We start from the raw sequence: 14,859 nt of genomic DNA, 5'->3' as shown, positions 1-14,859 counted from the left end.
ATTTAGAAGTGAAGAATCTGGGCACGCAAGGCGATTTGTTTGTCATTTTGCATTTTGTAAAGGAAGCTGATGCTTGCACTATTTTTTTTTTAAAGTCAACCCTTTGAATGTATTTACAAAATGAAATTCCTGGTTGAAACACTACAGAAAAGATATAAAGCAAGAGGTTTTGTGCTAAGGCTCATATTGTTACACATGTAAATAATGAAAATATTGTTATATATCCCCAGATCTTTTTAATGAATTTGGTTATTGTGTTCCGTTGTGGCACAAATGTCTTGTGCTTCCTAAGCCTCCCATTTGTTTCCTCCATTGCAGCTGTCTCCTCCTCCCATTTCAACCCAAAGGAAAGTGGCAAAGTTCTGTCCCATCAACCTGGTTAGTTACAAACTAGGCCCATTTATAGTTCTCAGTAGACTGTGGCTCCTGGGCTCTAGACCACCTCGTCCGCCCGGTCACCATCCCCTGACAATTCTCTCCAATAAGTAATTCAAGGTGTATTTAAAAATATAAGTAAATTTGCTGTTATTGCTCTGCATTTTCCCTCCTTAGTATTACCCAAGGATTCTCTCTCTCTCTCTCTCTCTCTCTCTCTCTCTCTCTCTCTCTCTCTCTCTCTCTTTCTCTCTTAGAGATTCCCTCTGCTTCCCAGTGGCCTCCGGTGTTTGCTCATCCCATGCTGATGATCTGTTTTGTATGAATGGTTTTCAACCTTCAGAGAATAATTGGTTCTTATATCAAATGCAGTATATACTCTTCATAATTTTATCACTGAGTGTAATATTTTAAATAATTTTAACAATTAAATTTGCTTTTTAAATTATATATTTGTAAAGTATTTATCCTGTTGGAAGCAACAATATATTGTTGTATTTATTCGTTTATTTTTGTAATAAATGATCAACGTCTTCAAGCTAAATCAAAAATGACACTTTTATATATCTATACAAAATGCATTTAAAGAGATGGGCACATTTGCACCAATTTGTATGTAAATAGAGTAAGAGCCACCAATAACTTGTAGCTTTCAGAACTAAATTGAAGGAAGAAACATTCTTTCCACATGGAGTTTAGTTTGCCCAAGTTCCAGGGTAATTAATCAACTCTGAAATAAATGCAACAGGTATTGGCAGTACATATAGGCTTGAAATTAGATATTTAGGATGCGGGCCTGCTTTTTTCCCCCACCCTCTTAAAATGGAAAGATATTAAAGAACTTTGTTCTTTCCCCGAAGTGCACGAGATTGGCTGTACCGATCAGATGCTGAGTTTCGGTGACAAACCCCCAAACACCTGGCTGTGCTTGACTTCTGTGTTGGGGGAAAGGAGAAAGGCAGCTGAGAGTTCCAGTGTTTCAGCGATCCAGAGCAGGTGACGGACTGAACAGAGTAATGCCAGGCTTAACAGCAACAACCAAAATGTTTAGACCCTTTTAAAACGACCGAGGGTCGAGCCCCTCCTTCTCCGGTCCCGCTACAGACAGAAGTAATCAGTGCAGGTGTTGTTGTTAGCAGTGGTGCGTGAGAGAGTGGGGAGAGGGGGGCTTGCTTCGCTGGACCAGCCAGAGCTCTTTGCTTTGCTTGGCTGGCCATTTCAATTCCTCGGGGTTCCTAGTCCCTGGGCCTGAAGGTCGCCCATGTGACCTCCTGGCTGCGGGGAGCCCCAGGATAGGCTTGATCTTGATTTCAGTAAGGAAATCAGAGGGCTCTGTGTTTACCTCCTGAACTTTCCAGCCTAGGGAAGGAAATAGAGAGGAGTCTGGAAGAGCAGGGGGTGGGGGGAGGCGGAGATAGCAAGAGGGGTACTTGTGTAATCAGATTCTTTGATTTTGTTAGCCTGGCTCATGGCCTATTAATTAGATTACTCTCTCTTTCATTCTTGATTTCACATCCGTGTTTGTTCCTGTATCCTAAAATGTGGGCGCGAACTTGGCGAGCAGGAGCCTATGATGTCACTGCCGGCCAGTGGCGGCGGCCTGGCCTTCTGGTGGGCTGTGGGCTGCTTTCTTGATGAGCCCGCTTTTCCTCGAGGAAGAGTGGGGCTCTGGCAGTGACCTCAGAGGGGTCTGGGAAGAGGGCAACAGGCATTCTCCTGGCCGCTCCTGTGGTGTGTGTGTGTGTGTGTGTGTGTGTGTGTGTGTGTGTGTGTGTGTGTATGTGTGTGTGTATACGCGCACAAAGGGAAGGAATGGGAAAATTCAGTCAGGTCTGGACTGGGAAGCCCTAGGGACACTGGCGACTTAGTCAGGTGAAGGTTGGCCTCAGGTGAAAACCAGTGAGCACCGGAGGCGAGTGGGAGGGGTCTAGGCAGTTGGCAGCCAAAAGTCCGCTTCCCTCCCTGAGGGAGGGCCGTGCTGGGAGCCGAGGTAGGGTGGTGGCAGTGGCCGCCGCGGGGGCGCCCGGTTCAGGCTCGGCCCAGCAAGGCCCCGGTAGTCGAATGGTGGCAGCTGCTGCGGGTCGCACAAGTTGTTTTCCTCGTGGAGACCATTCAGCAAAAACGCAGGATCCTTTCTCAAAGATTTAAATTTCGCGGATGAATTACCATACACCGGTTGCTTAGCAACTAAATTCAAGCCGGGCTAAGAATATGCAAGCTTTTTGTATTCTCATTAATAAAAATGCCACTCTGACACAGCAACCCGACTTTGGATCACTGCAACTTCTGTAAAAGCCGTAGGAGAATACAAACCGATCCTGCCATTTAATTACAGATCAAAATGGCTTGAAACGTGATGTTTTGTTCATCTATCTTCCTAAAAGCGATGTAAAAAATAACGGCTTTCAAGAACAGTAGTAAATTTTCTTCTTCTTTTTAAATGGAGTTGTCTGTCGAGGTTACTGATAATTGTCAAGTGAAACCTCTTGAAATGTCCCTTTTCATCAACGTTTCTACTCTTTTCCCGAGTTCTTCCCCCAACTCAGTATTATTATTGTTATTGTGGAGAGCCTCAGGCCTTGGACACCTTCGAGACTGTGGCTGTTGAGAAAGTAGTCCACATGCCCACATTGGCTAGAGGAAGCCTGAGAAAAAAAGAGAGTACAGACAGAAAAGGTTGTGGAAGTTTTCTTGAAAGGCTGGAGGAGTTATTGAAGGCTCTGACGGCCTAAGTTTGGAGGTCCGGTCTGTCACTTTCTGTCAGGCAGGTGGGAAGTAAAAGAGAAACGCCTGTTGTTCTTAGATTTTCTGTTCTGGGGTCGTGAGTCTGCCTCCTGCTTACTGAGAGTTGAATTTAGGGCCTTGCTGACCAGGACTTTCCCAGAAATTCTCCTCCCAGCTTCTCTCGGCCCAGGAGCTTGGGGCCCCGGACAAAGTAAAGACTCTTGACCCCCTGGGTCTTCAAAGAACATGGCCCAGGCCTAGAGCCAGAGATTTATTGTATTCAAGGGGCAAACTTCGCGCCTCTCCCAAAGGATGCGGCCCGTGAAGGGTGATGCGTCGCTTTAGAAGAGGGTTCCGAACGACTCCTTTTGAAACATTCCAAAAGTTGAGGGTGAGGCAGTCAGGGCAGACTGACCTTGTGCAGGCAGGCCTTGTTGTTTGGGAGTGTATGCGAGTCTTGGCTGCTGGGACTGTGGAGCAGCGGGAGTCAGGGCTGTGTGCTTTGTGGAAGTTTTGGGCCCTTGCTGGCCTTTCCCAGCGTGGAGTTCTTGAATAGCCCTGAATGCTTGGACAGGCCTTGGCTTTTCTTGGCTTCTCTTGGGCCACAAGGATGCCGAGGTGGCCAGGCTGTTACCAGATCACCTAAAGCACGGGATCTTAGCCCGGACACTGGGGACCCCTAGGCCTACCATACCCAATGTCTTATGCAGCCTGAGCCCTGACAGTAGCCAATCGGCTTGGCTTGTGTGTACCCAATGTCCCACCAGGAAAGATTCATGCTGACTTTGCTTCGAAACTCACAAAATGTGGAGGAGCTTAGCTTTAGATAAAACCAAGTGGTAAAAATGTGAAGCCCTCAACACACACACACACACACACACACACACACACACACACACACACACAAAGGCTCCAGTAATATTCCCAGAGAACCAGCCCCCCCCCCCCCCCCCCCCCGCAGTCCGTAAAATTTTGCAAACGGGAAACCTGAGAGGAGATGTGCCCCCAGGTCATCCTGGCAAAGCAGAAATTGGGAACCTCACAACTGACTAGATGCAGCCGGACTTAAGGGGAGCAAAGGCTTACCCTCTTTTCTAGAGTGTTAACAAGGCAATACAGCTTCTTTTTTTCCTTTTGAATTAAAAAAGATACATAATAAACAGTGACCTGTTTACTTACAAATACAGTCGTGTCCCCCCCCCCCCAAGCCATATTCTGTATGTAAGTCACTAATGGACCCTGGTGATTTTTCCTTCTACTTTGGAAACATTGTTAGCTCTTTGAAAAGAAGGGGGCAGTCTTCCTGTTGCTTGAAAAAAAAAAAGTAGCAAGTACTTGGACAGTTTCTGTCTGTGGATACATTTAACACTATGAAATAACCTTCTAAAATACTTGAGAAGGGGTTTTCTCTTTGACTCTTCGGTTGTGTGTTGGGCATCGGTGAGTGGCCCAGTGGGGAATGTGAGGTATTGTGACCCTCTGCATGTGTGCTTTGCTTGGAGACACAACGACAGAAGGAAACTTTAAATAACTGGAGTTGGCTAAGAATATGAGGAGTAAAAGATCTCTGGTTTCCAGAGTTTAGGGACTGTCTATGGGATGCAGTGTGGTGCGTTACTCAGGCAGCCTCCTTCTTACAGGGATGGGGAAGCAAGTGTGGAGGTGTTACTTACTTGGGGCACAAGGCTCATCTTTTTAATTTGGACTTTCCTTCAAGTGTCGCCCCACCCTCTGGTAAGAACAGTTGAGGGGAAGGCAAGGGACACATCTAGACTGTGACTGTGGCTCTGTAAGTTCCTGATACTAGACGACTCACAAGAGACAAATGATGGGCCAGACACTGCATGAGGGAAGCACAAGCATCTTTTAATTCTTTTTCCTTCCTTCCTTCCTTCCTTCCTTCCTTCCTTCCTTCCTTTCTTTTTTTCTTTCTTTCTTTGTTTTCTTTTTAATGAACAAGAGATATTTTGTTGAAGCACGTCCAGGAGCTCAGGAATGATGTGCCCCCCCCAGGACAGGCTCTCAGCAGAAGGCGGATCCCGGATCATTGGCTTGAACTTTGCACACTGAAACAAAACAGATACTGGTTTCCAAAGGCTCCCAAGTCAGCACTAGAATGAAAAGTGTCAAATCTCATTCTACCCAGGTCAGACACAGCACCCACCTCTTTGAGCAGAAGCCAAGCTGGCAGGCTCTCAGGACCCCTGAAATGGGCTGGCAGGGAAGGGGTTAGCTTTTCATTTATATTTTCAAGTCTGAAAAACCCACCTGCACAGTTAAAGAAAAATTCAATAGATCTCATCAGAAAGTGGACCAGCACCCCAAAAATAGCAAAAGGAAAATAAAAGTCTTAGTGGTTTGGCCTCAAGACTCTCCTGACTTACAATGGTAAAAAGGCCAGTCAGTAAACAAAATAGAACCATTTGCAATGAACACTTTTAAGGAGAGAGGTCTTTCAAATTTTAAAATTGCACCAGCAAGTCTAATTTCTATGTTGTATCCCCTGAAGATTTCTACCCAGAAGGGCTTTTAAAAATTCTCAACCCCAAGAGAAAGACCTTTAACCTCTTCCAAGAGCTATTTAATAGCTGTCCCATGTGTTTTTTGTTTTCTGCAGTGATGAGAACACAGGGCCTTGCAAATGCTAGGTAAGATGGAGCCAGCTTCGAGGTGTGTGCGGGGAGGGGCTTCCTTTAAACACTCTCCCTCTGAGATGAATCACCAACCCTTGTCCTCAATGCTTTTAACAAGAGAGGTGTGCATAGCTGTCAGCCTCAACTGTGCAGTCTTGGGGGATTAGAAGTGTTAGGCACCCAAAGGCACAGAGCAGCTAGTATCTGAAATGGGCTTTCTGCTCCTCAAAGAGGGGGGGGCTGGCAAGGTCAGCAGTAGTGGGCCTGTTCCCCCAGGCTCTCCTGGGGGTCTCAAAGAAGAAGCCTGCAGAGGGGCGATGGAAGTGAGGAGCCAGGAGACCAAAAGAGAAATCACTTACCTCAACCCTTTGTTCTGGAGTGTGAGCTAGGGCATCAGAGGGAAACAAAAGCCCCCAGAGAACGAGGCTTCTACTTCATTTGTATCTCCCCAGACCCTTACCAGAAAACCAGGCTGGTTGGCTGGGGTCAAAAGTAAATAAAGAAAAGGCAACTTGAGGGATCTTTACCTTACAGATACACCATCGGCAGGGAGAAGTACATACACTTGATTTTCTCCAAGTGACTGTGTGGTGTGCAGGTAGAAAGGCCTGGAAAGGAAAACAAGTGGAATAGGAAGGCTTGGGGTGGGGGTGGGGTAGGGGGTAGCTGTATAGGACCAGTGTGCATGCAGAGCTGGTGTGTGTGCAAATAGTTGTATTTCTACCCTCTGTGTACCAGAGCACCCTTCGCGGATCCTGCTTAACCCTGTACCCTGACTCAGGGGGATTTATACTTATAACAACCGAGTGGAAAGCAATTGTACCCACAAATCCTGCAAGCTGACTGCCATTTGGCAAGTGCCAGCCAGGTAGTACAGAGCTTGGCATCCTCAATCAGCGAGCTCTTTCTGCCTTGAGCCTTACCAGGGGAGGACAGGTGTCTTCCTCTCTTTTGAACCCTGTGGGTGTCAAGCTCAGTTGTCCCTGCCATGCTAGGAACGCTTACTTCTTCATCAGGCTACTGGACTGGAATGTGTAGCAGCATGAGGAGGTCACTTTCAAAATGCTTAATTTGTAAGGATGGGGGTGGAGAGCCCATCCTTTAGGCCATACAAACCATGTTTATCTGCCCTGACCTGGGGAGAGATTTTAAGTAGGGGGCAAGCATCTGGTAGGATGCTATGGACCCCAGGAAGATTCTCCTCTGCAGCGGTAGGGAGGGAAGATAGTGAGGGGTCTGTAAGAGCTGCTGAAGGCTTGCTCTAACAAAGCTCTAACAAAGGCTTCCTGCAAGCTTACTCTCAAGGCACTTTCAAAAACCACACACCTAGCAGGCATGTCCCCAGGTCCCAGGGTATGGAGCAGATTGATCATTCAGACAGGGAGACGATGTCAATGGTGTGTGGCTGGCTGCCTGGGGATGGGGGGGCTCAGCCTAAGAGTCCTGTTAACCCACAAGCTTCTAGGGACCTGGGTGCATGATTGTGCCTGGGCCTTTGGGGACTTATTTCTAGCTCATCTCCCAGACAGTTCAGCAAGGCTGAGGCGGAAGCCCTGTGGAGGAACAAGACTTGCTCTTGGTTGTCTTGGTAAGGTTGAGGGTAGCTTTGACTCAAAGAAGCCTCCTTGCTGAGTAAGAGGAAGAAGGCTCACAAATGGAGAAGGCTCCTTGGGTTAGGTGGGTGTCTGAGTCAGGATGGCCTTTGCAGGAAAAGAGCAGGCTGCTGTGGAAAAGATGTTCCCGTACCATGAGCTGGACCACAGAGACGACGTAGGCATCTCCAAGCCATTAAGCCCATTACTTGGCTATTGCTTTCACAGTGCAGTGAGAGACTTGCAGGACTGAAATCTACATGGGGCAAGTGGGAGAAAAAGAGAAAGAAACCATCACAACAAACTACCTTAAAGACCATAGCTGTACATCCCCACAATGAAAAGTAAGGCCCAGGTGCAGCTTCCATACCCGCCTCCAAGTCGGTAGCTGCAGCATCTCTTTAGGAACCACAGAGCAGCTCAGCGCACAACAAGCAGATAATGAGGCCTTCAGAGCTGGAGTTCAAGGCCAGGAGCAGGTACAAAAACGCCACAGATGTTACTCCTTACACGACAAGGTAGGTGGTGAAGATACAACTGTAGGAAAAGATCTGACGTGTGTGTGTGTGTGTGTGTGTGTGTGTGTGTGTGTGTGTGTGTGTGTGTGAGTGTGTGTGTGAAATACAGTCAGTGATTGTTCCTTCCCTTTCTAGAAAAGGTGTTCCCTTTCCTAATTCAACCCAAACAGAAGCCCGAGAGACTGCCACAGACCTCCGGTCCAGCAGAGCCTCCTAACTCCCCTGAGGATCCCCATTCCCAAAGCTAACCCCCAGACTCCTCACCCTCTTTTTTTTCTCACAGGCCTGGGCAGTGCTGAGCCACCCCAGGAATGGCCTCAGCAGGATTTTCTAGATATTTCTGCCAGGGAGAAAGTCTTGGTGAGATTTCAGGAGGCAGTGACTGACGGGGACTCCACCCTTGGCTGTATCCAAATATAAATGAGACGTATTTTGGCTGATCAGTCCAATGTAGTTCATGAAACTGTCTTGTCAAATTTTCTAGTCAAAAATAATAGAAGAAGAAGAAGAAGAAGAAGAAGAAGAAGAAGAAGAAGAAGAAGAAGAAGAAGAAGAAGAACACTGTAAAGATCTTACATGTGGAGTTTCCATACAAAGAGCCAGGTGAGGGCAGGGCTGGGGAGCTAGCTGCAAACAGCATCCAACAAACCCTCCTAAAGTGCAACCTCATGCCACAAAGGAGAAAAAGAGGTGAAAATGATTCTGGTTGCCTGCAAGACACCCCGATAAAAGCAGATGGGCTCTAGCTAGGGAAATCTTTAAAGCTGTAGAATTTTGTTCTTAGAAAACATTTGTTTTCATAGACTTGGATAGGTCAGCCTCCCCCTAGCTTACCTGGCATTCTGAACCACCGCGCAAGAGCCACCTATGAGGATGGTATAGTGATGAATAGGTTTTCTGGCCTAACCTAATCCTAATCTGAAAGATGGGAGCTCGCCTCCTTTCTTGTCTATTTCCAAAGCTTATAAGTTCGAGAAACCCCAGATTCTCCCACCAGGTATTCTGAGAGGTAGGTCTTATCAGGCTCTGGTGCTGTGGACCTCTTTGGATTGGGGATGGGGGTGAGGACAAGTGTGAGGACCAGTTTTACTGGTCACTTTGGGAGAGCTCTGGTCTTTCCTCTACCCTGGAATCCTAGAATGCTCGAGACAGGTGGATTAGACCACAGACCCATCAGATCTAGGGTAACATCACTCCCATCTCCTTAGCCTCAGGACATTCCTAGTCTTCAATTTGCCCAAAACTACCGATTGTTTTATTTTCCTTCCCTGCCTCCAAGCCCTGCTCCACTCCACCATGGACTTGGTAGGGAGGCTCCAGAGCCCCCAGGAGCCCTGTTGTATCCTCCAGTTCACTCTCTCATGGCATCCGCAGGGAATTTGTTCTCAGGACACTTAGGGAAGAGGGAATTTGCTGCTGACCTGGACGCTCTGTTGTTGAGCTGTGCCCCTGGGGTGAGCTGCCCACTGAAAGCAGCATGGTTTTACCCCACTCAGGGTACTAACAGTCTAAGCTAGACCAAAAAAAAAAAAAAAGTATTGTCCCTGGGGAACCACTGAAGAGAAAATTCGAAGCATCATCCCATTCAAAGGAAGTTTAGGTTTCAGGACCCTTTAGATACCAAAGAAAAAAGAGAATTCCACCCCATCCTCTTACCTGTTGCCTGCTGAGGATACTGTCCTTGCCTGCAGTATTTTTTGGCCATCCCACCATGAGCGACACCCCACTGCCCGGCAATTAACTCTGACATAACAGAAGTGAGGAGGAGGTCCATGGGCTTCACTTAAGGGAAGAGGCCACCCAGAGCTCCAAAATAATCAAAAGCTTTAGTGCTGCTGAGAGAGGACCTGTTAATCCCAAGCAGGTCAAGGGTGGGCCACACAGCCTAGGCATCTATGCCCATATCGCCCTGGCAACCTGGCAGGTACATCGGAACCAGATGCACCCTGGTGTTATGGGCTTCCACCCAGGAGCTGAGGTGCTGGGCAGATGTCTTGAGCAAGACAGACTTCAGTTTCGTTGCACGAACACTCCCAATGCTCTAGAAAGCCAAGAGGGGGACACTATGAGCAGAGGCGACATACAAGATAAACTGCCCCCCCCCAACTGCTCCGCTCACCTGCTTCCGAGAGGTAGAAGGACCTGTGTTAAGTTGTCCCCCCCCCTTTCTAACTGTGGACTTGAAGAGCAATTTAATTCCCTCCTTTGCTCCATGCCTCCCCTGCACACACACAACTGAGCGTGGTTCTCCACTTGGGGATAACAAGAGGCTGGCAAAGAGACAGAGAGAAGTGGCAGATGGCCTCCTGGAAAAAGCAGGCCCAGCCACACAGTAGCCCTGAAACTGATCAACTCCTCTGATACTTGCCCCTCTTCAGACAGCCACTCTGTTCCTTTCATCGGACTCACTCACCAGCTAAAACCACTAAAAACATAGCACCAGTTCTTCATTTTCTCCTAGGTTCCGTCTCTTTCACGCTCTCGTTCTCCCCACCCCCACCCAGGCAGGCCTCGCCCCATCTGAAGTAAGAAGTTAAAACAACTTGTTCTTTTAAATGACCTCCGGGTCTTCGCCACTACCAGAACACTGGAAGAGCATGTACCCTCACCTTGCCCCAAGTCCACTTCCAAATCAATTCGGTTGTAACCACCATCGTCAATGACACTCTGCAGAACTTGACAGGATCTGAAATCAAGGTTCCATTACTTACCAGAAGTAGCAACAAACTTTACTGAAAGAAACAAATTCAGCATTGACAAGGAATACACACACACACACACACACACACACACACACACACACACACTCCTTAAAACATCATGTAGTTTTCTAACTTCCTGCGGGTTTAGGGGAGGGATGATGTAAAAAATCTTAGGCAGCCGATTTTAAAAATCACTTGATTGTATTGTCCTAGTTTGAAGTTCTCGACTATAATCGTAAGTAATAAAGTCGTTAATAGGCATAATTGGTATCTTGTTGATCCATGTACCTGGTGCTTTATTAGTGACCCAACTTAGTTTTGTGGGAAAATACAGGTGGTTTAGGATCCGTAAAAGGAAGCTAGTCATTTTCAGGCAACTTTCCCCAGCAGAAGGCAAAGTGCAGATAGACATCTGTCTCACACATTCGCTCCTCTGCTTTTCTGTACACTTAAGAATAAACAGTACAGATCTGGGTTTTGATTTCTCTAGATGAGGTCATAAAGTACCGTGTGTGTGTGTGTGTGTGTGTGTGTGTGTGTGTGTGTGTGTGTGTGTGTGGTGTGTGACTGAAGATTCATGGCTATCGTGGCTGTCATCATGCGCGTTAAAAACAGCGAAGAACTCGGTGTAAACAGAAAAGGAACGGGCTCGCTAGTGAGATCAAGTGTCTGACCAAGTTCACTTTCCACCCCTTCGCAGGAAGAGGGTAGGTCACCCGCTGAAAGCGAAAGCTCTGGGGATTTGGAAGAGCACCCCGCAGACATCCTGGGTTCTGGGGCTTTCTCCCAGCACTCCCACCCATACCCCGCTTCAAAGTCCTTCTGCAGGACTTGGTGATTCAGGGTGCCCAGTGCGGGCTAGCTTCCCGGAGCTCTCCTTGCCCCGTGCTGGCTCAGCAACGCCCCGGACTCACCCGGTGCGGTAGGTCCACTCCCTCCAGACTAGAAACGGATCCCCAGTCGGGCAGTGCGGGAAGCCACGTCTCAGCAACGTCAACCCCCACCGCGGCGCTTGCCTGAATCTGGGCTCCAGAGGAGCCGAAGTCGGGCAGCCACCGGCGGTGGGGGCAGGGAGGCCCGGGAGAGCCTCAGCCTCCAGCTGGGTTGCGGCTTTCTTATGGAAATGACCCGAGCCCGCCTGCTGGACCCGAGCGAGTCCCCTGGTCCCCAGTCTTCTCTCTGCTAAGCTTTTCCTCCCCGCAAACCCTTGTCCTCCGCGTCTTACCCTAGCGGGACGGGTGGCGATGAGCGAGCTGTGCGCCCCGGCCGCAGAGCCGGTGCCGGGTCTCCCCCTCGGCCCGACGGGCTTCAGTTCCACATTAAATATTCATAGCAATCGCTACTTTCTTAAAGGGGAACCCACCGCGCGGGAAAGTTCCCAGCCAAGGGAACTCACAAAGGAAGGTGTCCCGCTCCCTCTAGTCCTGGGGGTGGCTCGGCGCACAGCACCAAGCGCTCCGCTCTGACAGACAGAGAAGGGAAGGGCCAAAGTACCCGCTCTCCTACTGTCACGATATTTCTTGTAGAGTGTGAGAGAAGAGGTGAGCTTGGAAAGCTGATCATTGTTTACATAATTACTTGAACATGAGGGGTCACATAGAACGCTTTTGGAGTTTCCAAAACATTTCGTTATTTTCTTTCATTTCATGTTTTAAAAGGAAGGTGGTTTAACTTCATTCGGGCGTCATCGGCCCCGAAGACCAGAAAGTAAGTTTGCCCTGTATTGTTTGTTGGAAAGAGGCACTCAGCAAATTTATAAAAACTCACACGGAGAAACCGTTTCACTGGAGAGCACCTGCCCCAAGTTCTAAAAGTGATCCTGGGCTGCCGTGCAGAGCTGGGGCTTGAGGGCTCAGAACCTGTGTGGGGTGTGCTTGGGGAGAATTGATTCGAACCCCAGCTCCACTGCTCAGTGCCCGGCCTCTTTCTTCCAGGAGCTCAGAGGGCCTGCGTGGTGTGCGGTCCCCGGGCTTCCCAAGGCCGAAACTCATCTGCTTGACTCCTCAACCGGGCCCAGGAGAAAACCGAGGCGGGAAATGGAGAAGAAGCAGTGAAAGTTCTGGGCCCACTGCGGAGGCCAGGCCTGGGATGCACCCCGCCTGGGGCCAGCTGACCCGTGACTGCTCCTCGCGGTGCCAGGCGACGCCCGCGCCTTGTGTCCCGTCCACCGTCCCCCCCCCTCCCGCCCCGCCACCACCCCCTTCCCTGCGCACGCCCACTCCACACACTCTCACTCCCAACGGCTTTTTGTTCCAGGCCAGGAGCACTTTCACAAATGGTTAGAAAGTCTTGAGCGCCATCTAACGGGAGCAGCAAAAAGTTGAAAGTGGGTGGAGGTTAAGAACCCAGGCTGGGCGTGGGAGAGTCCCATCTATAACTCTATGGGCACTCTGGGGCCTTGACACCTCTCCTCTTCCTCCTACGACGCGTAACTCTGTCGGACTCTGGAACTCCAGGCTTGTCCTCCCCGATCCCCGAAGCTCACCTTCTCAGGGTCCTGGGGCAGGTGTGGGCTCCTTGCTTGCGTCCTTTTCCACTCCAGGTTGGACTGCTTGCCTGGTTTCCCTTGGACACGTCTGCCTGAATAGGACCCCTGTATCATTTAAAGTCTTCAGAGCTTTGATTTTGGCCTGGGATAGACAGTTTCACGAATTTGGATAAGGTGCACCAGTTTTGTGAAATGAAAGTCCCAAGCCGAAGCTTCTGCAGAAGACAGGACGAAGCAGAAGGCAGGTGAATAAAGTTAACTGCAGCCAATACAAAGGAACGTGTGCAGCCTGACACTGAGAGATGTCAGCGGCTCTACAAGAGCTGAAGCCCGTCTCCAGGAAAGAAGGTGGATCCTGAAAAGCTGCCCAGGGGTTTGAAAGCAGCCAGACTGGTGGCTCACAAGGGATGCAAGTCAGGAAGGATGCTGCCCCTGGGGGTGTAGCTGAAGGAGTGTTGTGTGATAGACTTTTCCTGGGGAGCTGCAACAGGTGCTGCTCACCCCAGAAAGGGACCCCACGACAGACCAAGGAAATGACTGCCCCAATGTCCAATTTGGTGAATCAACGAGTTTCTTTTTTAAGTTAGGGTTACTTAATGGGATTACAAATGAGGGGTTAGTTAAGGGTGGGAGGGGGTAAGTAAAAGGCAGTGAAGCGACCTCACAGCAAGTCAACACCATAACAGGACACAGATGAACGCTGCAACCTTGCAGCTCTCTGCACAGTGGGGACATCTCTTTCTCTGAAGTGTGGCTGGTTAGAGCCCCGCACAACCCCCACCTCCGCTGCCCCAGCAACTGCTTAGCTCCCTTTTTATTGTTTTAGGGGAACCTCAAAGATCCTCCAAGTTTTTTTTTTTTATCTCCTCCACATGTGACCTCTGGTTTACCTACTGATGCCTGTGAGCCTTACCTTCTCTTCTGAAGCGAAAGCTTCAGTTTGGAGGGAACATACGCTATGAAAAGGTCATCTAGACATCCCCTTCCACCCCCACCTCACCAAGGATTCCTAGCCAATGTGAGAGTGGAGCATCATGGGAAGTTCAAAATGGGGTCCTTCTAGTCAGGGCAGAGTGCACTGGAAGGTATCCTGAAGACCGTGTAGGTGGGTGACAGAAAGGCTTGACCAGCTGAGAAACCAGGGAGAGAAGAGGTGACCACCAGGCCCACACCATCCTCCAGTCACAAGACTCCAAGACTTTAAAAAAAACCAAACCAAACCAAAACAACCACAACAACAAAACCCAAGACACAATAAAAACCAAAAAGCTACATATATGGGCAGTATAGAGGTTCTCTGACCACCTTCTGGGGTCTCCAGAGGTCATTAGAAAATCTGTTTCTCCTCCTTGCTGGGTGTTATGAAGGCAGTAAATGTTATGGTGATAAAATATGTGCGGTATAAAAACTTGGCATCTTTTTTTTCTAAGCGCATGTACGGCGGTCCAGTTGGAACACACACATTCATATTGCTGAGCAACGCCACCAATTACCCATTTCCAGAAGTCCTCACCTTGGTCTTTATCATTGTACTTCCCATAGCCCCTCCACCCAGCCCCTGGCGAGGTCTACAAATTCGACTTCATCTCCACAGAACCCAGACAACATTCATCTTTTTCTATGATTTATTTGACTTTGTGTAATGTCGACCTTTTATCCGTATTATACCATATCCCAGCATTTTCTACCCATTTAAAGACCATCTCGCTTCTTTATCCATCTATGGATGGATTCTTGGTTTTCCTCTCGTGTTTTATGAATAGTGATGCTGCTGTGTGCATAGGTGAGGAGAAACCTCAAGTTCCTGCTTTCAACTTTTGGGTCTAT

At 48.7% G+C, this 14,859-nt stretch overlaps 1 protein-coding gene across 1 annotated transcript; it reads right to left on the bottom strand.

The window, feature by feature from the left end:
* Positions 1 to 5,009: 5,009 nt before the first annotated feature.
* Positions 5,010 to 13,146, bottom strand: LOC142853982 (uncharacterized). Its single transcript, XM_075979132.1, has 6 exons — positions 13,030 to 13,146; positions 11,459 to 11,850; positions 10,452 to 10,528; positions 7,479 to 7,580; positions 6,260 to 6,340; positions 5,010 to 5,165 (listed from the first exon to the last, which is right to left on the bottom strand). Exons 1-5 carry the CDS (start codon positions 13,144 to 13,146, stop codon positions 6,261 to 6,263), a joined length of 768 nt encoding a protein of 255 aa, XP_075835247.1. The 3' UTR covers positions 5,010 to 5,165; position 6,260.
* Between the last annotated feature and the right edge of the window lie 1,713 nt (positions 13,147 to 14,859).

The sequence above is a fragment of the Microtus pennsylvanicus genome, chromosome 7 (genome assembly GCF_037038515.1).
Source record: "Microtus pennsylvanicus isolate mMicPen1 chromosome 7, mMicPen1.hap1, whole genome shotgun sequence".
In the NCBI taxonomy this organism is placed as follows: Eukaryota; Metazoa; Chordata; class Mammalia; order Rodentia; family Cricetidae; genus Microtus; species Microtus pennsylvanicus.
This window is presented reverse-complemented; position numbering and strand designations above follow the sequence as displayed.

Bases quoted from the DNA above. Each gene is read 5' to 3' on its own strand.
- LOC142853982 (XM_075979132.1), bottom strand. From the start codon at position 13,146: ATGATACAGGGGTCCTATTCAGGCAGACGTGTCCAAGGGAAACCAGGC. The intron at 10,529-11,458 runs GTGAGTCCGGGG...CCTTGATTTCAG, and splicing joins GAGTGGACCTACCGCACCGG to ATCCTGTCAAGTTCTGCAGA. The intron at 6,341-7,478 runs GTACGGGAACAT...TTTCCTTTCCAG, and splicing joins TCTCTGTGGTCCAGCTCATG to GCCTTTCTACCTGCACACCA.